This window comes from Gopherus evgoodei, chromosome 7 (genome assembly GCF_007399415.2).
Source record: "Gopherus evgoodei ecotype Sinaloan lineage chromosome 7, rGopEvg1_v1.p, whole genome shotgun sequence".
NCBI classification, from domain to species: Eukaryota; Metazoa; Chordata; order Testudines; family Testudinidae; genus Gopherus; species Gopherus evgoodei.
The window spans coordinates 99,281,594-99,302,960 of NC_044328.1; the positions used below are offsets into that span (position 1 = coordinate 99,281,594).

At 46.0% G+C, this 21,367-nt stretch overlaps 2 protein-coding genes across 10 annotated transcripts in view; one reads left to right on the top strand and one right to left on the bottom strand.

The window, feature by feature from the left end:
- The window catches only part of DPF2 (double PHD fingers 2), a 44,555-nt gene extending 37,149 nt beyond the window's left edge, over positions 1-7,406 (top strand). For 4 of the 6 annotated variants that reach the window (XM_030569411.1, XM_030569413.1, XM_030569417.1 and 1 more), the window contains 2 exons: positions 561-642; positions 3,688-7,406. In XM_030569411.1, the coding sequence (XP_030425271.1) occupies positions 561-642; positions 3,688-3,764 (159 nt within the window). In that variant the 3' untranslated portion in view covers positions 3,765-7,406. The remainder of the gene's footprint in view (positions 1-560; positions 643-3,687) is intronic. The other 2 variants (XM_030569412.1, XM_030569414.1) reach the window with 1 other exon arrangement.
- Positions 7,407-9,057: 1,651 nt separating this feature from the next.
- The window catches only part of CHRM1 (cholinergic receptor muscarinic 1), a 62,542-nt gene continuing 50,232 nt past the window's right edge, over positions 9,058-21,367 (bottom strand). For 2 of the 4 annotated variants that reach the window (XM_030569404.1, XM_030569408.1), the window contains exons 2-4: positions 20,137-20,250; positions 17,560-19,292; positions 14,696-16,014 (exon numbers count right to left, since the gene is read on the bottom strand). In XM_030569404.1, the coding sequence (XP_030425264.1) occupies positions 17,586-19,217 (1,632 nt within the window). In that variant the 5' untranslated portion in view covers positions 19,218-19,292; positions 20,137-20,250 and the 3' untranslated portion in view covers positions 14,696-16,014; positions 17,560-17,585. Of the gene's footprint in view, positions 9,222-14,695; positions 16,015-17,559; positions 19,293-20,136; positions 20,251-21,367 lie in introns of those variants that run through there. The other 2 variants (XR_004001246.1, XM_030569407.1) reach the window with 2 other exon arrangements.

Sequence of the window (21,367 nt, forward strand, 5' to 3'; positions counted from 1 at the left end):
GTGACAGCTCCATTCTCAGAGCCATTAATTGGCTCTCTGCAGACTCAGGCAGGCATCACTACATTAGTCACTTACGGAGAAGCTCCATCCTAGACAGCTAATGTCTCCGGCTCTCTGCAGACTCAGTTAGACGTCTCTGCATCACACTCAGGTCACGCTATCAGAATTTGTTTTTCAGTACCAAAGGGTAGAAAATCGAAACCTGAAATCCTGACCTTTTAACATGAATCTAAGAGCCAGGACCCTAGGCATGTGAGTATGCCTTGATCCAGCACTGCAGGTGTTACACGGACTTCTTCAGTGGCTGTTCCACATGGGGATCTACTACTGCTATCAGCTAATGGAGTTACTCCTGTGGCTGGAGTGGTAGAAGCTTATGCTTTTAGTGTTAAATCTGGCAGATCTAATCCTGAGGAGTTGGTTAGACTCACATGTCACTAAAGCTCCCTCTGTTCTTTGTGGGATGGCAAAATTGTGCAGTGATTTGTAAATAGAGCCCCTTTGTGAAGCTGTGTTGAATCATCCGAATTTTCCTTTATTTTCCTCCCGCCTCTGCTTAGGACCAGCTGCTCTTCTGTGATGATTGTGATCGTGGTTATCACATGTATTGCCTAACTCCACCCATGTCAGAGCCACCTGAAGGTAAATGTAGCGCTCTTTGGCTCATTCTTCGTCTGTCTCTTTAGAATTCTGATAACTTATATGATTTTGGTCCTACGCACTAGTAATTGATAGCATTGGGCCATGGCATGGCATGATGCAAGCAGGAAATGTGCAGCTTTCTCCCACACATCTCTGAATCCCGTATAACATCCCATACTATTCTGGGCCTGGTTTCCCTCCCCACCCAGAGCTCTTCCAAGGTCCCTCAAACTTGCTGCACAGCCTCGCTTGCTATTTCAGCTCTGAGCTCCCTAACACATGTAGCTCTGCTGATCCCATATGATCCTAACCCACAGATCCCTCTGCTGCCCAAGTCCTTCCCTCCCCCACCCAGTGCCCTACAGTCCTAATTTGCAGCAGCACCCCCTCTCACTTATCCCAGTCCTGGGTGCCACTTAAACTGAGAAATGTGCTAAGTGGTGTGTGTAGGATCTTGTGGTGAAGGGAACACTGCTAAGTGTAGGGTTAGGCTGGGACTCTACTTATTCATACTGTGGATATCCCCTAGGAGGCCCAGTCATGGGACAGAACCCCATTATGCTAGGTGCAGCACAAATACTCCAAGTTCCCCGTAACTTTCCTTGGTTTTCTTAGAGTCAGATTCCAAGACCAGAAGGGACCACTGTGATCTAACTAGTCTGACCTTGTGTATATCACAGACCATGGGACTATCCTGAATTAGTTGATGTTTGAGCTGGAGCAGATCTGTTAGAAAAACAGCCAATATTGATTTTTAAAAGAGAGAATTTGGATACAAGGGCCAACAAATTCATCCTTGGAGGAAGCGGGTGCAGCTTCCATTGAAATTGATCAGAGATGTTTCTGCTTACATCAGAACCTGTGAAATTCTTCTGTCTGTGTCATGCACAAGGTCAGATTAGATGAGGTCTGTGGACCTCCCTCCCTCAGCCTGCTGTCGAAATAGTCAGATACACTTTCTCCGGGCAATGCTCTCTCCAGTAAGATCATCCTGGTACTAAATCATCACTTTCGCTGTGCCTGCTGGGATGTGGTAGGAATGTCATTAGGCATCCTGAGGAAGGAAGTATTGGGACAGCATCCTGCCAAGCGTGGAAACATTTCTGCGTTGGTAGCAAAATCAAGAGTACAGTGACAGAGTCCAGATTTTCCATCCGCACCACCTTTCCTTGCACAATGTGCTGATTCATGGTTTCAAAGCAAACTGGTTACAGTTGAGCAGCCGGAAGCAATCTCTGGTCTAGGTTCACCCATGTTATTTTTAAATCGCATTTTAATTATCTCACTTAACATTACCTAGATGGAGGAATATCTGAAGATCTTGGGAGCTTTGTTTCCTAGTGTACCGGGAGCACATAGTCCTGGGTTAACACCTGCTGGGATATGTTTAGGGCCCTACCAAATTCACGAAGAATGCATCACAGACCGTGAAATCTGGTATCCTCCCATGAAATCTGGTCTTTTGTGTGCTTTTACCCTATACAATACTTATTTTTATGAGGGAGACCAGTGTTTCTCGAATTGGGGGTCCTGACCCAAAAAGGAGTTGCAGGAGGGTCACAACGTTATTTTAGGGGAGTCGTGGTATTGCCACCCTCACTTCTGCACTGCCTTCAGAGCTAGATGGCCAGAGAGTGGTGGCTGTTAGCTGGGAGCCCAGCTCTGAAGGCAGTGCCTTGCCAGCAGCAGCACAGAAGTAAGGGTAGCAACACCATACTATGCCACCCTCATTTCTGCGTTGCCTTCAGAGCTGGATAGCTGGAGAGTGGCGGCTGCTGACGGAGGGCCAAGCTCCATGCCATCCATACCATACCATGCCATCCCTACCTCTGTGCTGTTGCTGGCGGCAGTTCTGCCTTCAGAGCTGCGCTTTCGGCCAGCAGCTGCTGCTGTCCAGCTGCCTAGCTCTGAAGGCAGCCGCCAGCAGCAGAACAGAAGTAAGGGTAGCAATACCATAACACCCTCACCTCCACCTTTCCACTGAAACTCCTTTTTGGGTCAGGACTTCTACAATTAAAACATGGTGAAATTTCAGATTTAAATAGCTGAAATCATGAAATTTACTATTTTAAAAATCCTGTGTCCATGAAATTGACAAAAACAGACCATGAATTTGGTAGGGCCTTATATGTTCCAGGGACAAGAGCATGAGGCTTGTGGATGGAATTGGGAATTGGGCAAGGACTGTAAGAGAAGATCAGTACTGCCTAGTAGGCTGTACAACTTTCATCTTGTTTTGCTTCTAACGAAGCCACTGGAGAGTGGGAGGGCTTAAAGGGTTAATGCCTTCTTCATATTTACTGCCAGTTGGAAAGGGACTGAATCTATGATCTCTATGTTGCCAGTTCACTTTCTCCTAAGTCATTTATTAATATGACCGTATTCCCTTTGATACCCCTGCCAAGATCTGGGCCTCGTTACTGTATGTGCACTATTGGTAATATTATGGTAGCACCTTGGAGGCTCAGCCAAGATTGTTAGTAGTACGGTCGTAGCGGTTGAGGGCCCAAAAGAGATTGGGACTTGTTATCGCATATGCATTATTAGTAGTAGTATGTTAATATCTAGAAGCCCCAATCAAGAGTCTGGAATAAAACTACTGGCATGAGGCACCAGTATAACTGTTTTCATACTAGGGGGTTGTGCCACTTCAGCTATACCATTTTCAAACTGGTATAGTTTAAAGCAGTATGAACACTGTGTGAACAAACCCATAGTGAGACAGTTCCTGACCCAAAGTGCTTACATTCTAAACAAACAAAGGCTGGGAGAGGAAATAGTGGTACAGAGAGGGGAAGCGACTTGCCCAAGGTCACACAGTAGGTCAGTGGCAGAGCTGGAAATAGACCCCAGTTTGGCACCCTAGATAGCATTACCTGTTAATCTGTTGTTCTAACATTGCTCTGTTGTCCTGTTAAACAGCTGCTGTGTTCTACCCCGGAGTTGGCCACATTTCAGCAGCAGGCAAATTGCCCCCTCACGCACATGCAGTTCACTGAGCATTCTGGGGAAGCCTAGTTACTGAGTGTTCACCTCTTCTTGCAGGGAGCTGGAGCTGTCACTTGTGTCTGGATTTGCTGAAGGAGAAAGCCTCAATCTATCAGAACCAGAACTCCTCTTGATCCGGTTTTGGGTTGGAGGGCAAAGTGTGGCTCAGTAGAGTAACCTCCAGTCGTTCATTACATACAGGGCTCTGTTACTTTTTCTGCCCCTGCCCCCCCCCCGCCTTTTTTTCTTTTTTTTTTATCGTTTAACCCTCCCCGTGTTTCTTTGGGTTCCTTTTTGTTCAATTTCTCTCCTTCCCAAAGCAGATTGGACTCCGCCTGTTACCAGAAGATCCATCCTGGCCTGGGGTTAGAAGTGGATCCACTTCCCCCGCCATATCAGGTGAAGTCTTGTACTCAACGCTCTCCCTTGGTTGTTGCTATGTTTCGGCCTCTATCTGGGCACTGTTCCAAACATGCATAGCATGAACCAATGCTTGACCCTCACTGAAGGCAAAACCAGTCCTAGCACGCAGATGAGACGCAACAAACAGGAATCTCCTCTCTGTGTAGGAGGGAGAATCGCCTTATTCATCCTGGTGAAAGGTGTCTCTTGGACTGTCCAGTGCAGGAACTGCAGAAAGACACACCATAGGAGAAAAGGGTCTTACATTCTCGCTTAAATGACTCCAATTCTTGAGTCTGCTTTGCCATTCAGCATTACCGAGTTAGCAGCCACCTCCAGGGCTCCCGTCATCCACGCTCTTATGCTACAAGTCTGTCTGAGCAAAATCAACCTGTCAGGTAAAGGGGAATGGCTCCAGACATTCTGCGTGTCCCAAATCCTCCTCCTCCACTTACACTAATTAGTGGGTTTAAGTCCACGCACTTCTCCTAGTGTAGACAGGAAGCAGTGCTTGTCCCTGGTTGATAGTAGGGTATCAATCACTGATCGCCCCTTCCTTCCACAAGTTGAAAGTGGTTTGACTGGTATAGGTGACACAACCACACTATTTTCAACACCGGCTGCTAGAGAATTGATTCCAGCACTGGTCAAAGGGATCCAGTGTGTGGGTGAGGATGGGGTATCCCTTGTTTGTCAGCCAGTGTCAATCATATATCAATATCCCAGTGTAGAGAAGGCCTTTGATTTCCACCTGAGTCAAACCAGTTTACATATGAAGCAACTCCATTGTCTCTTGGTGTATGCTGGTCTGACTGGGATCAGAGTCAAACCCATAGACCCTGCAGTTCCTCAGCTTGATGGTGTGTTTACACCTGCCCTGCAAAACTACACTCAGCATCCCATAGTTCCAGGTTCTAATGGTCACACAGGGTTTAAAATTTCACCAGGTTCTTTTGGAAAAGGTCTGCCCCGGCCTTCTTTACAGACTCCATTCTTGAGAGGAGAAAGGGATGGTCCTTAACATAGTCCAAATGCTGCCTTAACATAGTCCAAATGCGTAAGTTGGCCCTTCCCATGTACATCCCCTGCACTCAAGCATTTTAATGGAGTTTTGCTTATTATATTGTTAACCTACAAGCCTGTTGTCCTGGCTTTGGTGATGGTGTAGATTTTCATATCATTAGGATAATGAAACTACAGTTGGGGCTTTCATCCAGGACTCTTGAGTCCCATACAGAAGCTGGTTGATCGCCATCCCTGCTAGAGGCTTGAGTCCTCTCATGCTGTAGCAACGGCAGCACCATGCCTCCTCATTGGAGAATGATGGTTTGGGACAAAGGGTTTAGAACAAGGAGAGAACTCTGGTGTTTCCATGGAACAAGGTGTGGATGGACTAGTCTTTTGATTTGCAGATCCCTTTGCCGCTCCAGTTAATGTGCCTATCCAAGGGAGCTGCATGCCCAAGACTTGGGAGTGCCTGTTCCAGCCAGTCAAGGGGTATGATTGCATGCCAGCAGGGACCCATCTCCCTATGCCATGGTGTGTTGTTAAAGGCTGAGCTGGCTCGTTTCAGGACCTTGCGCTGCTCGACGATGGAGGAAAAGAAGCCAGTTAAGCCAGTTGTTGTTTCTCCTCCCAGCTCGCTGCTGGATGCTCCCTCTCTTGGAAAATAAGGATCCCTCTCTCTCCCTCCTCGCTATTTTTGTTTCTGCTCTGCAGGAATCTCATAGAATCGTGTGACTTGGAACCCACTGGTGACCTTTTGAAGCCCTCCTTGCATCACTGTTTTCAGTAGCAGGGGTCAAGGTGCATGGGACGATTTTTGTTGTACAGCCCTGGTATAGGATGAAGCATCTTTTGAAGGGTGACACAAAAGGGTTCTGTTGAATAATGTGCCTGTTTTTTCTAAATCGACTTCAAACCTACCTCCAAAATCCCTTTTTACATTCTTCCTCACTCTCTAGAAATGCATTTAAAAAAAACAAAACACTTCACCTGTACAAAAGGGGCTGGATGGCTCAGGGGATGGTGAATGGGGACACTCTCATTCATCACTAGGTCACTGGTTCAAATCTAGTCCGAGTTGATAGCAATCAGAAGCCATTGTATGAAATGAGTTTTGTGGGTCTCAATCCACAAAAATGCCAGGATCAAGGAGGCCATGGAGACTGGACATGGTGGCACAATGAAGATGCTTGCCATGCTGTCCCTTATGTGGCTAAAAGTAGACTGACAGTCTAGACCCATTCTGAGCACTACTTCAGATGGAAATCATGAAATAAAAGACCCCACTCCCTCCACACTTGCACAACAGTGACATGTCTGCATTTATTTGAAATCCTATATCCACTCAACAGTGGTTGTGGTTGGAAGCCACCTGAAAAGGGAAGCATAGCTTTGCCCACTTCATTACCTTATCCACTCTTATGAATGACTGTCCAAGCTGAAATGGGTGGGGATTCAATGCAGGGAGAGGCAGAAACCCTTTTTGCCTCTGATTCCATCCAGAGCCTCTTAATAAATGGGGCTCAGTCACTGAGCAAATCTTTCTTGCTTGGGTAACTGGGGAGCTGTTGCCTGAACTGAAATTGGCCGTTCCCCAGCAGCGCTCGCCAGCACTGCAGGGCCCTGTGTGTCTTGTCTTGGACGGACCACAATCCTCTGCAAAGTATCACATGTGTGTCTTATCCCGTCTACCCCAAAAAAACACCAAAACGGCTTGTTAAACCTCTCTGTCACTTTGGGGTGGGTTATTTTTCTTAAATTTCTGTGTAGCTCTCCTTGCAATGGGAATTCAACGCTCAGGTCAGATGTGTCCCCAGATACATTGGTTTCCCATAAGGAGGCTCTTTAGGGTTGGGTTGGGGAATATTATATAGCTCATTTCTGTGCTTTCACCTTGTAATGTTTTTCAGGGTATGTGGTGGGGGGGATCAGCTTGATTTCCTCTACTCTTCTTTATGATGCTGCTTCTTCCCCTGCCCTTCTTGGAGGAGAAATGTCAAACAGTTCTGAGAAGGGAAAGCCGCCTGCTGCTGAGTTAGTTTTCTTCTTTGACTGACTTTCACAGCTTTTCCCTCTGACTTAGCAAGCTGCCTCCCTCACTCCCACACACATGCATTAACAGCCAACTATGTGTTGAGAATAGTGGACTTGTGTTTTTTCCATTTCAATAACCTAATTAAATCATGTTTCAGAAGCATATTTTGGGTTTGGTTTTTTAATTTACAGAGTAAAAAACAAATGGGAATTTTTTGCTGCTGTTAAGATACCTTTTTTCCCCTTTCCTTCCCAGTTTAATTGGAGCCAAGGTGTGTAATTTTTTTAAGGTACTGTATTAAAAAAACATTAGTAAATAAACATTTTTACACAGATCTAATTTTAAGATGCCTTTTTTGTTACTGATACAGAATCTCTGAGATTAGATGCTGGGGGTGCTTCTAAGTTTACTAAGCAGTTCTCCAGGGAAAGCTGTTCAGGTAAAGGTGTGTATTTCATCTTTCTACTTTCCACATCCCTCTATTAGGTCCTGATTCAGCAAGGTTCTTAAGCTTGTGTCTAACTTCTAGGCAGGAGAGTGGTCAAAGGAAATCATTCTCATAGATTTTAAGGCCAGAAGGTCCTATTACATCACCTACTTTAACCTGCATAACACAAGCCAGAGAACTTCATCCAGTGACTCTTGTGATCCCCGTGACTTGTTCTTGGCTAAAGCATCTTCCAGAAAGGCCTCCAATCTTTGTTTAAAGATGTTGAGACGGAGAATCTACAACTTCCTTTCAGAATTTGTTCCAATGGATAATCACCTTTGATAGTGCTTTATTTCTAAGTTCAGTTTAACATTGTAAGGCCAGAAGGGAGCATTGTGATCATTTGGTCTGACTTCCTGTATAACACAGGCCAAAGGCCTGCCCTATATTAACTCCTCTCTTAACTAGAACCTGGCTTTAAGTTGTAGTGTTTGGTTCTAGTGTTTAACACTGTGCCTTGCTCTGCTAGTTTAAAGAGACCTTCAGAACCTGGTATTTTCTCCACATGAAGGTACTTAATCAAGTCACCTCTGTTTCCTTTTTGAGAAGCTAACCAGAATGAGCACTTTAACTCTCCCAGCAAATCATCCCGCAAATCATTTTGGGGCTCTTCTCTGCAACCTCTCCAATTTTCCATCATACTTAGATATCTGCCTTGCTGAATCTGGGCCATCCAGATTATTAGAAAAAGCTCTCTTCTCTAAAAATAAAGAATGGTCTAGACTGGCATCTGAAGCTGCTATTTGTATTGCAGTTACAGACCAGGGGCCGCTTGTGCTAGTTGCTATACAAATGCAGAACAAAGAGATGGTATCTGCCCCCAAAGAGTTTGCATTCTAAATAAGGTGAAGGAAGGATTATCATTTCCCATTTTATGCATGGGGAACTGAGGCCCATAGAGAAGTATTTTCCCAAGGCGTCACAAGGAGTCAGTCGCAAGAGCTAGGACTTGAATCCAAATGTTCTGAGTGCCAGGCCAGTATCTCAGTACAGCTCCAGTTCTGGAGCACAATTGATGCAGAAGGGAGAGGCATGTTGTCAGGGTTCCCTCCCCACTCTGAACTCAGGTACAGATGTGGAGACCCACATGAAAGGCCCCATAACCTTATATTCTACCCGCTTAGATTAAAAACTTCCCCAAGGCACCAATTCCTTTCCTTGTCCTTGGACGGTATTGCTGCCACTCAGGGACAAATCACTTGGAATCCCTAGTTCCCCAAAATATCTCCCCTCATGGCCCTTCACCCCTTTCCCTGGAGAGGCTTGAGAATTATATACCAACCAGACCCTTTGTCTTTAGGACACTAAAATCAATCAGGTTCTTAAAAGAAAAACTTTATAATAAAGAGAGAAGTAAAAGAATCACTCCTGCAAAATCAGGATGGAAGGTAACTTTACAGGGTAATAAGATTTAAAACACAGAGGACTACCTTCTGGACTCAGCTTCACAGTTACAAAAACAGGAAGGTATTATCAGGGGAAAGAAGTTTTTATCAGAGGTGCTTGTGCAACCTTATTGTGGAAGTCCTCTGGGTGTGTACTGCAGAGATAGTGCATGTGCACCCCGTACCCTATGCCTAACCCCTAGACACCCACTCCTTTCCCAGAGCTAGACATAGAGCCACAGAGTCCTGGCTCTCAGCCCTCCTGCTCTAACCACTAGACCCCATTCCCAGAATCAGAATAGAACCCAGGTTTTCTGTCTCCCCAAGTGTGTTACTGCTCTGAGAAGATTGAACTTCCTAGCACTTCTGTCTGTCCTGCTCTCACTGCTAAAGGTTCAACTTCCTAAAACTATTAGAGGATGCTTGTCTATATATATAATTTTTTCCAATTGTTAAAAATAGGATCATGTCACTGTTGGGGAAGGTGTGTGTGTTAATACAGCATGACCTTTCCCTGCAATGCTAGCTGTCACCAGAGTTTTGCATCCTTGTATCTTAATGGCAAAAAGCAATAGCTGCAGGTAAGAGCTGTGATGTCAGTGTGCAGGGTAGGGAAAGTGGATTTTATTAACTCATTCTCCCCTTCATCTCCTTTGTTCTTTCCTTGTGGTGTAATGCTTTTAGGACCAGATTCAGTTCAAACCAAATCATGCACTGCTGCACTTCGTAGTCCCAACACCTTCCACTAAAAATATTTTGTCTGGACATTGTGATCTGGATGGCGGCATGGCCCAGTGGCACTGTACAGGGACTTAGGATACATGGATTCTATACTCGGCTCTGCTGCGTGTGGCCTTGGGCAGCTCCCTTCCCCTCTGTGCTTGTGTTTCCCTTCCCATCCTTTGTCTACATCAGTGGTCTCCAACCTTTTTATGCACAAAGAACACGTTTTTGAATTTAAGCGAACCCCAGGATCTACTACGCCCTGCTCACTCTGTGCCACCCCCACGTCACTCGCTCTCCACCGCCTTCACTTTCACCAGGCTGTGGCGGGGGTTGGGGTTCGGGAACGGGTGCTGGCTCTGGGCTGGGGCTGAGAGGTTTGGAGTGTGGGAGGAGGCTCTGGGCTGAGCCTGGGGCAGGGGTTAGGGTGCAGGAGGGGGTGTGGACTCTGAGAGGGAGTTTGGCTGCAGGAGGGGGCTTCGTCTGGGGAAGAGTGTTGGGGGACAGAGGGGGTACGGAATGCTGGCTCTGGGAGAGGCTCCCACTGGGAGACACCTCCAACAGGGCTAAGGCAGGCTCACTGCCTGCCCCAGCCCCTGCGGCTCCCAGAAGGGGCCAATGTGCCCCTGGAGGGGGGGCACATGGCTCTGCCCACTGCCCCTCTTAGCAGGCGAGCTCCCATTGTTCCCCGTTCCCAACCAATGGGAGCTGTGGGGGCGGTGCTGGCAGGCAGCAACGTGCAGAGACCCCTGCTCCCCCCATCTCCCAGGACTGAGAGGGTGTGCTGGCTGCTTCCGGGAGTGGCGTAGGGCTGGGACATGCAGGGAACCTGCCTTAGTGGCAGCCCTGGTACAGCCAGAGATGATGATAGACTGGGAGAGTCTCCAGGATCGGCAGGTTGGTGACCACTGCTCTACATAGATTCTAAACTCTTCGGGGTAGGGACTGTCTCTCACTGTGTCAATACAGTGCTGAACACAATGGGTGCTGATCTAGTTTGGGGACTTGTAGGTTAACATTATTAGAGTAGAGCCTTCCATCACCTAGAGAGCCTAACTCAGCTTGAGGGCACCATTGAGCAAGGTGCCACAGACACATGGTGAAAGACAATCTCTGCGTTAAGGAATTTACAATCCAGGGCCTGATCCAGGCAAGACTGTTGCAAATGCTTCACTTTATGCACTGTCAGCATTCCAAATCTGTGGGATTTACTTGCAGTGTGTAAAGTTAATGTACATAAGTCTTGGCAAGGTTGGGGCCTAAATAGAAAAGAGAGATATGAAGTGGGAGGAGAGGATTATTTCCCCCATTTTACATGTGCAGAGAGATTAGTCACACATGGAGTCTGTAGCAGAGCTAGGAATTACACCCAAGTTTCTTGAGATGAGAGCTAGTTGGGTATTTTGCATTGAAACAGCTTTTTGTCGGAAAATTTTAAACAGCCAAAACAGAAACTTTTTGCTGGAATGTATCTGCTTCAATTAAACTTTCACTGAAAGAGGTTTCTCCAGTCTGAGATGGAAATGTGACAGAGCTCAGAATAATCAATAGCCCTGTCTAAGTGCGGCAGAACAGGGACCTGAAGCTGGGTCCCCCATATCCCTGCTCACTGCTGGGCTATTGACTGCTCTGGAACGGGGGGTCTGTTATGCGCTCTTGCGCTCTTGGGCTGGTTTTTACAAAAATGCCTTGGTTTTGTCCCAGTACAGAACGGGAAACATTTTTTTAAATGCTCATGAACCAGGAAAACACTTTCCTTCCCCACCTGATGTAGTGCCACAAGCCCATTCTTTCTCAGCGGGGAAACATGCCTCCTTTTAAATGATGTTTTCCCTATAATAATGTTATACGCAACTGGCTGGAGTCATATGATCAGATTCTTATCCTATGTATGCAGGTGTAGATCTGGAGCAAGGTTCCATTTAACTCAAGGGAGTTAGCCTGCTTTTACCCAGCTGCAGGTGAGATCAGAATATAGCCCTTATGATTTTAAATAACCATTCACTACTTTCAATTAGGGCACAAATCAAATGATGGCAACATGCTGTATTGGGATGAGTTCCAGTCATCTACTGCAGCCATGGAGATATATTACAGGGAATTCCGAGAAAAACAACAAAAGATGATTAAAGACCTGAGATTTTCTTAGTGCCATAACAGTGCAGAGCAGGGGAGGATTGCAGGAGAAGATGCCCTGCTCTAGCACAATGGGGCCTTGATTACAGTCAGGGCCTCTTGGTGCAACCATATCTTAAAACAAAAACCACTATTGTAAAGCAATTTTGTTTTCCTTTTTATTTTTTCAACCAAATAAATATGAAGAACATTGACATGAACACCAGCCCAATTGGACCCTGCATGAGGAAATGTCAGTATGTACAGTCCTGTGTGATCAGGCTTTTGCAGCTTTGCCAATGCTCATGCTAAATGGAGTTTTCTTTCAGCTCACAGCCCCTGAAATTATGATTACGTGAAACTCTGTTTCCATAACTTTTAAAAAAGTTTCTAGTGAAAAGCTTGAAAATGTGACCTCTAAAGGATCAGAAACCAGAAGGAAAATATGAATCTTTCCCTCCTCGCTCCCCCCAGTTTACTGTTTGGCTTAAAATCATGAGATTTTTTTTTTAAAATCTTGTGATTTTGGAGCCTGACTTGTGATTTTTGCATGCTTGGGGTTGGTAATGCTGGGTTTGTAACTCTCATAAATATGGTTTGGTCAATGATTTATTCATATTAAACATTCAAGAGTCACCAGGCTAAAGAAAGGTTGGAATCATGGCACAAAGAGGAAGTGAATTGGAGGACTACCCCTGACTTCCCGCTGGGACATCTTTTCTCCACTGCTGGGACATCTTCAGGAAATAGCACTTAGATTGATGTATCTTTTCTCCGCTGCCTGCCGGCATGTTGCTCCCAAGAGCACTGGTATGAGTTCGGAATATGGAGACCGCTTATGATCATGGTACAGAATAATTCATTCTTCCTACCCGGGGAGCATCTGAGTCTTCCTTGCTGTCTCTTCCCCAGGGGAGAATGGATCAGAGGATCTCTGGGGGAGGGACAGGCTGGGTAGCTCAAATATATCCATTCATATCAGGCATAAAACTGTTGGAGCTATACTGCTGCTTGAAGACTTTGTGGCAAAAGCTGTGTGTGTACAGGATGGAGCAAGGAGTAATGGCCTTTGCAGCAGATTGCTAGCTCAGGACTTTGCATGGTAACCTGGGACTTGAGACCCAAGTTCAGTTCCCCACTTTGTTGCATGATTGGGAGCAAGTCACTCTGGCCTAGATCCTCAAAGGTATTTAGGTGCTTAGCTTGCACTGATTTCAGTGTCTAAGTATCTTTGAGACTGGTCCGTAGTCTCTCACTGCCTCAGTTCCCACTTCGTAAAATGGAAAAATGTGTTCCTGCTGCACAGGGTGAAGGGAAATGTATTAAAATTAGGGCTGTCAATCACAGCTAACTCAAAATTAATCAAGATTAACTTTTTAAATCACAATTAACTGCTGCTTTAATCGCATTGTTAAATGATAGAATACCAACTGAAATTTATTAAATATTTTTGGATATTTGTCTACATTTTCAAATATATTGATTTCAAATAGAACACAGAATACAAAGTGTACACTGCTCACTTTATATTATTTTTTATTACAAATATTTGCACTGTAAAAATGATAAACAGAAGAAATAGTATTTTTCAAGTCACCTCATACAAGTACTGTAGTGCAATCTCTTTATTGTGAAAGAGCAATTTACAAATGTAGTTGTTTTTTTTTGTTACATAACTGCACTGAAAAACAAAACAATGCAAAGCTTTAAAGCCTACAAGTCCACTCAGTCCTACTTCTCATTCAGCCAATCCCTAAGACAAACAAGTTTGTTTATGGGAGATAATACTGCCCACTTCTTGTTTACAATGTCACCAGAAAGTGAAAACAGGCACTCACACAGGACCTTTGTAACCGGCATTGTAAGGTATTTATGTGCCAGATATGCTAAACATTTGTATGCCCCTTCATGCTTTGACCACCATTCCAGAGGACGTGCTTCTATGCTGATGAAGCTCATTAAAAAAAATAATGCATTAATTAAATTTGTGACTGAACTGCTTGAGGGAGAATTGTATGTTTCCGGCTCTATTTTATCTGCATTCTCCCATATATTTCATGTTATAGTAGTCTCGGATGATGACTCAGCACATGTTCATTTTAAGAACACTTTCACTGCAGATTTCAATGAGCACAAAGAAGGTATCAATGTGAAATTTTAAAGATAGCTACAGCACTCAACCTAAGGTTTAAGAATCTGAAGTGCTGTCCAAAATCTTAGAGGGATGAGGTGTGGAACATGCTTTCAGAACTCTTAAAAGAGCAACACTCTGATGCGAAAACTATAGAACCCGAACCACCAAAAAAGAAAATCAACCTTCTGCTGGTGGCATCTGACTCAGATGATGAAAATGAACATGCACTAGTCTGCACTGCTTTGGATTATTATTGAGCAGAACCTGTCATCAGCATGGACATATGTCCTCTGGAATGGTGGTTGGAGCATGAAGGGACATATGAATCTTTAGCGCATCTGGCATGTAAATATCTTGCAACGCCAGCTGCAACAGTGCCATGACAATAGCTGTTCTCACTTTCAGGTGATGTTTTGAACAAGATGCGGGCAGCATTATCTCCTACAAATGTAAACATATTTGTCTGAGTGATTGGCTGAACAAGAAATAGGAGTGAGTGGACTCGTAGGCTCCAAAAATAAAACAATATGAAACTTTAAACACCTTTTTTTGTATATAAGTCTACATTCGTAAGTTCAACTTTCATGATGAACAGATTGCACTACAGTACATGTATTAGGTGAATTGAAAAATACTATTTTTTGTTTTTTACAGTGCAAATATTCGTAATAAAAATAGTGAGCCCTGAACACTTTGTATTCCGTGTTGCAAATGAAATCAATATATTTGAAAATGTAGAAAACACTCAAAATATTTAAATAAATGGTATTCTATTATTGTTTAACAGTGCAATTAATCACAAATAACTTTTTAATCACTTGACAACCCTAATTAAAATATTGTGAGGTGGCCAGATATTATGGTAATTGGGCCTATATAACCCCCTTAGAGAGATGCTCATCCATGCCCCTCTATACCACTCCAACAGGGACTAGGGAAGAATTTCTCTACACTAATCCTTGTGAGCAGGCCAGGGACAGAGTGGGTTATTAATAGTACCCTGTGTCCATGTGGTTGAATGGGACACTTTAAGACCCTGATGGGAAGAATGGAGGTGCAGCTATGCTTACTGTCTTTCCCCACTCCAGATGTCCTCTCTCCCCATTTATCTTCAGTTTTCATCTTTCTTAGTGCAGTGCAACGATACTCTGCACCTCACTGGCACCAGATTACAAAGTGTTTTCTAAAACTCAACCAATGAAGCTTTAACATCCACGATTGCCCAAGGTCACAAGCTCTGAGAATGGAACTCCAGAGCCCAGACACCCCCACTTTTAATCACTAGACACCACTCCCCTCCCAGAGCTGGAAATAGAATCCAGGAGTCCTGGCTCCCAGTGCCACCCTACTCTACCCCATTAGACCTCCCTTTCCCCTAGATCTGATTCCCAGTCTCTGACTCTGAGCTGGGAAATAGAAGAACTCGGGAGTCCTGTCTACCATTCTCCTCTGCCCTAATCACTAGACACCACTGGCCTCCTAGAACTGGAGCTGGAATGCCAGAGTCTTCCCCTGGTCCTTGCTCTTAGCACTAGACACCCTCTGTCTCCCAGCCCAGTCTCTAACCACTAGATACACTCCTCATGAAGAGCCAGGAGTCCTGACTCCCATTTTCCTGGTCTAAGCAGTAGGATGGCTAGACTGCACTTGTCTCTGTGGCTGAATGGGTGAAAGGTCAAGTGTCCTCTTAGTCAAAGCATAAAGCCTGGAAAGAGCTGAAAATCCCAAGAGGTCCTGTCACAACCATGAATCACTGGTTTAAATGGCCCTGTGGCTTAGATTTTAAACCAGGTTTTAAATTAATTTATCTCAACCACTGACCACTAAATGAGCCAGCTTTGTCCATTTGTCTTTTGATACATCCGCATTCATCAAGGTTTTAAGGAAGGTCACTATCTGACAGTGAGTTCAAGATTACAATAATAAACGATGGCATGGTGTTCTGCAACCTGCCAGCTGTATCCTCACCCAGACCCCAGAGCCTGGGTTCATGGTTGTCTCGGAGGAATTCCCCTTCTGGCATCACAGCCAGGTCTCATTCTTCCACTGCAGTGCAGTTTGCCTGACATTCTTCATCCCAGCCCAGGGATTTAATCTAGGGGGAAAAGGCAAGGAACAGCAAATTGAGATGCTTGTAATATATTTGCTTGTAATATCTTGGTAAGAGCTGCTGGCACCTCAGCTTCCAGCGGTAACACAGCCCTCCCTGAGCTGGGAATAGAATTCAAGAGTCCTGGCCCCTAGTACTGACTGTTAAAACCACTAGATCCCACTTGGTTCCCAGAGCTGGGAACAGAACCCACAAATCTTTGACTCCCACTTTCCTCCTGCTCTAACCCACCAGATCCCACTCCTAGAGCTGGCACAGAGCCCTTTTAGGAAAGATTTGGTCTAGTGTACTAATTGTTTTCACATGATGAGTTCCCAGGGCCAAATTCCACTCAGCAGAGTCCAGGATCTGCATTGTCCCGCCCACCATCCATGCTACTTCCACCAAGTCCATTCATCCTTCAGCAGGAGGCAGTGGAGTCCCCACTCTTATATTCATAGATTGAGGCCAGAAAGGGCCACTGTGATCATCTAACCTGACCATCTGTATAACGCAGATTATAATTCCTGTTTGAACTAGAACAGATGTTTTAGAAAACTGTCCAACCTTGATTTAAAAATTGCCCTCAATGGAAAATCCACCACAGCCTTTGGTAAGTTCTTCCAATGGTTAATTCCCTTCCCTGTTAAAAACAGGCACTTTATTTCTTGTCTGAATTCATTGGTTCTTGTTAGACCTTTGCTAGTTCGATGAGCCCTCCATTATCAAATTTCTCTTCCCCATGTAGAGAGACAAGGTGGGGGAGGTAACATCTTTTATTGAACCAAGTTCTGTTGGTGAGAGAGACAAGCTTTCAAGCTTACACAGAGCTCTTCTTCCCCAGGTAGATACTTATAGGCCCCTTAACCTTCTCTCAGGTAAGCTAAATAGACTGAGTTCCCTGAATCTTCCACCATAAGGCATGTTTTTTACTAGGATCCTAATTGTCTGCTAACCTGAAGAGCCCTCTATTATCAAATTTCTGTTCCCCTTGTAGGCACTTAAACTGATGCTGTTTACTGCAAGGTGCATGCATGTTTGCAAGAGCAGAATTGTCCCCCTCCATGCTCTTTAACAGTGCTGGCCTTAGCCACAACTGATGACGCAGGGATACCCTATAGCAGTGGCCTCCAAACTTTTCAGGCTCATGCCTCCCCCTTACTCCTATGCACGCTCCCCCTCCCGGGGCTGGGGCGAGGGCGGGAGGGATGCAGACCAGGGTGAGGGAGCCAAAACTGGGGCATGAGGCTGGGAATGGAGCTGCGTTCAGGCCAGTTGGGGGCTCCAGCTGGGGGCAGGGCTGGAGCAGAGCAAGGCTGGGTGGCACTCCTTCTGTCACCTCCTGTGGGGGCTGCTCCCTCAATCATTTTTCTGTATCCCCCTGGGGGGGACACCCCACAGTTTGAGATTTCTGCCATACAGTCTCAACAATTCATGGTCTGATTCACCTTCCACTTCCCACCTTAAAAGCTAATTCGCATTCTCCTCCCCCCCTCCCCTGCCGCCGCCGCCGCCACATTTGGCTCCCAACACTGGCTGTGCCTGGCTCACCATTCTGGAATTCACCCCACACCTGCTCAGTGTGCTGGAGCCCTGTGGAAGGCCACCACGTGCTTGGGTATCTTCCCCCACTTCCTCTTGTCCCAGCGGCACAGCAGCAGCATCTTAAACGTATTGCGAAAAGACTTATTGCACAGGGCATAGCACATGGGATTGACAGTGCTGTTGACATAGCAAAGCCAGTAGCCCAGCTTCCAGAGGCTGTTAGGAACGCAGTCCTGGCAGAAGGTGGACACCAGCACCATGATGTTATAGGGTGTCCAGGTGAGGATGAAGGCCAGCAGGATGGCACTCAGTGTTCGGGCTGCTTTCTTCTCCTTGATCAGGGAGAGGGTCTTCCGCTGGGAGAGCTGTTTGCTCCTCTTCTGCAGATGGCTTTTGGCAGTCAAAACCTCCTTCTCCTTCATTGGTGATATCTTTTTGTTTGACGGCTTCTTGGTCATGTTGGGGGACTCGGTGGCAGCAGGAGACTGGGCTAGGATCCTGCACAAGCCATTCCCCTCTGCCCATGGCCCTCCAGCCACCTTCTCCCTATCCCGGGTTGACTTCTGTGTTGGCAGAGGTGGCTGCGCTACACTGCCAATCATAGGCAGCCGGATCACTACCGAGCAGACACTCTGAACCTCAAAGGGCTGCTCCTCTCCCTCAGATGATGTCAAAGAATCAGGGGAGCCGTCCTCCTCTTCCTCCTCCTCTGTATTGATCCAGTTCCTATTGCTGCTTGGCTCCACATATAGCCTGGTCTTCTTCCAACTGGGGAAGCAGCAGGCTTGTGTGTGGGCTGTTGCCACAGCAGAAGAAACCTTGATGGGTTGGAACTGCTCGGAGCTGCTGTTGCTGCCTACGCCACCTCCTCTAGGCCCGTTGTTGGGGATTGGCCTGACAATGCTTTTGCTCTCTGAGCCTTGCAGGCAAGCCAGTTCTCTGGCCCTGTTCTCAGTCTCCCGGTAGATCCTCCAGTAGAGAATAATCATGATGGTGACTGGCAGGTAGAAGGCTGCAATGGCCGTGCCAAAAGTAATGATAGGCTGAGAGAGGAATTGGAGATGGCAGTTTCCTGAGGGCACTGTCCGCTCCCCAACAAAGTACTGCCAGAACAAGATGGCGGGTGCCCAAAGGATGAAGGAGATGGCCCAAGCTAGGCCGATCATGATGGCCGCCCTCTTGGGAGTTCTCTTGGCCCGGTAGGTCAAGGGCCGTGTGACGGAGAAGTAGCGGTCAAAGCTGATGATCAGGAGGTTCATGACTGAAGCATTGCTGGCTACATAGTCAAGGGCCAGCCAGAGGTCACAGGCCATGTTGCCGAGGGCCCAGTGGCCCATGATGATGTAGGTGGTGTAGAGGTTCATAGACACTGCCCCAATGATGAGGTCAGCACAGGCCAGGCTGAGTAGGAAGTAGTTGTTGACTGTCTTCAATTCGCTGTTGACTTTGAAGGAGACCATCACAAGCAGGTTGCCCACCACTGTGACCAGTGAGAGGATCCCAGTCATCAGCACAATCAACACTACCTGCCACAAAGAATGGCCCCCATACAGGGTAGGCCCGGGGCCGCCCTGGGAGCCATTGAGGGCTGGTGGGACATTAGAAAGGTTCATGGTGCTGGGGTGGGGTCTCACCTCTCCCAGAATAGCGTACTGGGTTGACATTGGGATCCCACCACTCCAAAGCCCCTTGGCTGGAAGAAGAAAGGTGAGCAGGAGTCTTCAGTCTGAGGACGCCTCCTGGAATGAGGAAAGAGACTTGGCTGAGCTGGGAGAAGGGTCAGATTTAGAGCTGGATGAAATTTTTCACTCATTTTTCCTTGAAAAATTTAGATTCGGCAACATTGATATGTTTTGTGAGTTCATGTTGGTTTTGCTGAATTGTTCATTTCATAAAACCCTCAGCTCCCACCCTCCCAATCATAATGTTACATTTTCTAAATGAAACATTTCAATTTTTTGGTTTGAAACAATTTTTATTCAGAAATTTCCTTCAGTTATTTAAAAATAATTCAAAAATGTTAAATGATTCAAATTGAAACAAAACATTGACCCAAAATATTTTTTTTGTAAGTTTTTGGTTTGCCAAAAATGTTGAAAAGATTTCAGTTTTAGTTCAACTTGACATGAAATTTCCCCCCAAGTGCTGGGTTGTGAGGGCACTGAGGTAGGAGATCTGGGTTCATTCCTGGCTTGGTTGCTCTGTGATCTTGGGTAAGTCACAGTCTGTGCAAAAAAGCAGTTTTGTTTAATGGATAGGGCACTGGGCTGGGGCTTGGAACATCTGGGTTCAATTCCTGACTCTGCCATTAATCTTGGTCTAGTCATTTCCCCTTCCTGTGCCTGTTTCATGTCTCACCTTTGTCTATTTAGACAGTGAGCTCCTTGGAGCAGAGATCATCTCTTACTTTGTGTCTGTGCAGTGCTTGGCATGATGGGGGGTCCCTGATCTTGGCCGGGGTCTAGGCAGTGCCCTACACACTACCATGCAAATGATAAGAAGAGGGAGCCAATAGGAAGGTTGGATCTTGGGGACCCTGGAGCCTGTTGCCTGGAGTGGCAAAGGAGATCACAGGATACTCACCTTGCTATCAAAATTGTTTCTTTGAAACTTCATGTCCCTTCCCCAGTCCAAGGATGTTGCCATGGTAGTAGGGCACTGACAGACACATCTAAGATGTCACATTTTGGAGGCCACCTGTATCAATGAAAAGTAGTTACTTTTTCACGGCTCTCTAACACTGCTAGGTAACCCTCAAATGGCTACATTTAGACCATGACCCTGTTTTCACTCAAGACCATATCACAACTCCTGTTTATTTCAGTGATGCAGATTTGTGTCCTTAACCTTATAGGGCCCCTAGTGTACAGCTGTTCTATCTCTAGTAGAAGGGACAGGTTCAATTTTTGCTCCAAGCAAACTTTGACAGGAGCTTAGTTTAGTAGAGCTCCACAGAGGGTAGGGGGAGGAATCTACCCTAATCTACCAGTGTGCAACCTCATGCAAAAACCTCTGTCCTTGTTGCATCCACCCTTGGTCAAGTCCATAATGGTTGCAGCTTCACATCCTCTGAGCTAGGTGATCTGTTGGCTTGTTGCATACAATTCCAAGCTGCCTCCACCTAACTGCAATTAGCAAGGCTATTACAAGGTACTTTTGCCTCATTGCAGTTGACAAGGATGTAGCTAGGTGCTTTCCCAGCGGCACAGAAGGAGCCCCCAGAAAACTTGGCAGCAGTAGAATTTGAACGATAGCAAATCAAGCTCTCCTGCTACCCTGGTAGGAGAAAATGCCCGTTTTCCTGATCACTAGCGTCTAGAACTGTCAAAAGCCCAGGACAAACACAGTCCAAAGGTTTTGAAATTGACTAATGATTTTGAATGCATTATTTTTTCAATGTGTGTAACAGGGAGGTCTACCCCTTTATAGGCTGGAGGGTTGGGATCATCCACATCTGTTCTAAGGCAGAGTGCCTTTAAAACCTCGTGTTTGGGTTGATCAGACCCAGCTGGCAAGGTGTCAGATGATTATAAAAGCCAGCAAATTACGTGGGTGTGGCAAGAGCTGGCAGAAGCAGAGAGAATCTGGCAGGAAACTGCTGGGTCAAGATGCAGGGTGGGGAGGGGAAGAGCGATAGGGAGCGGGGTTACTCTCAGGTAAGTGGCCGGTAGAATAGGAGCCTGTGACATATAGGCCTTTGCAGAAAACCCTGGCTCAAGGGAAAAGAGGTGATTTCTATGCTGAACTGCTTTATTTTGAGGTTTGCTAAAGGTGACTGCAATTAATAAATGGTGGCTTGATGAAAGGCCCCAGG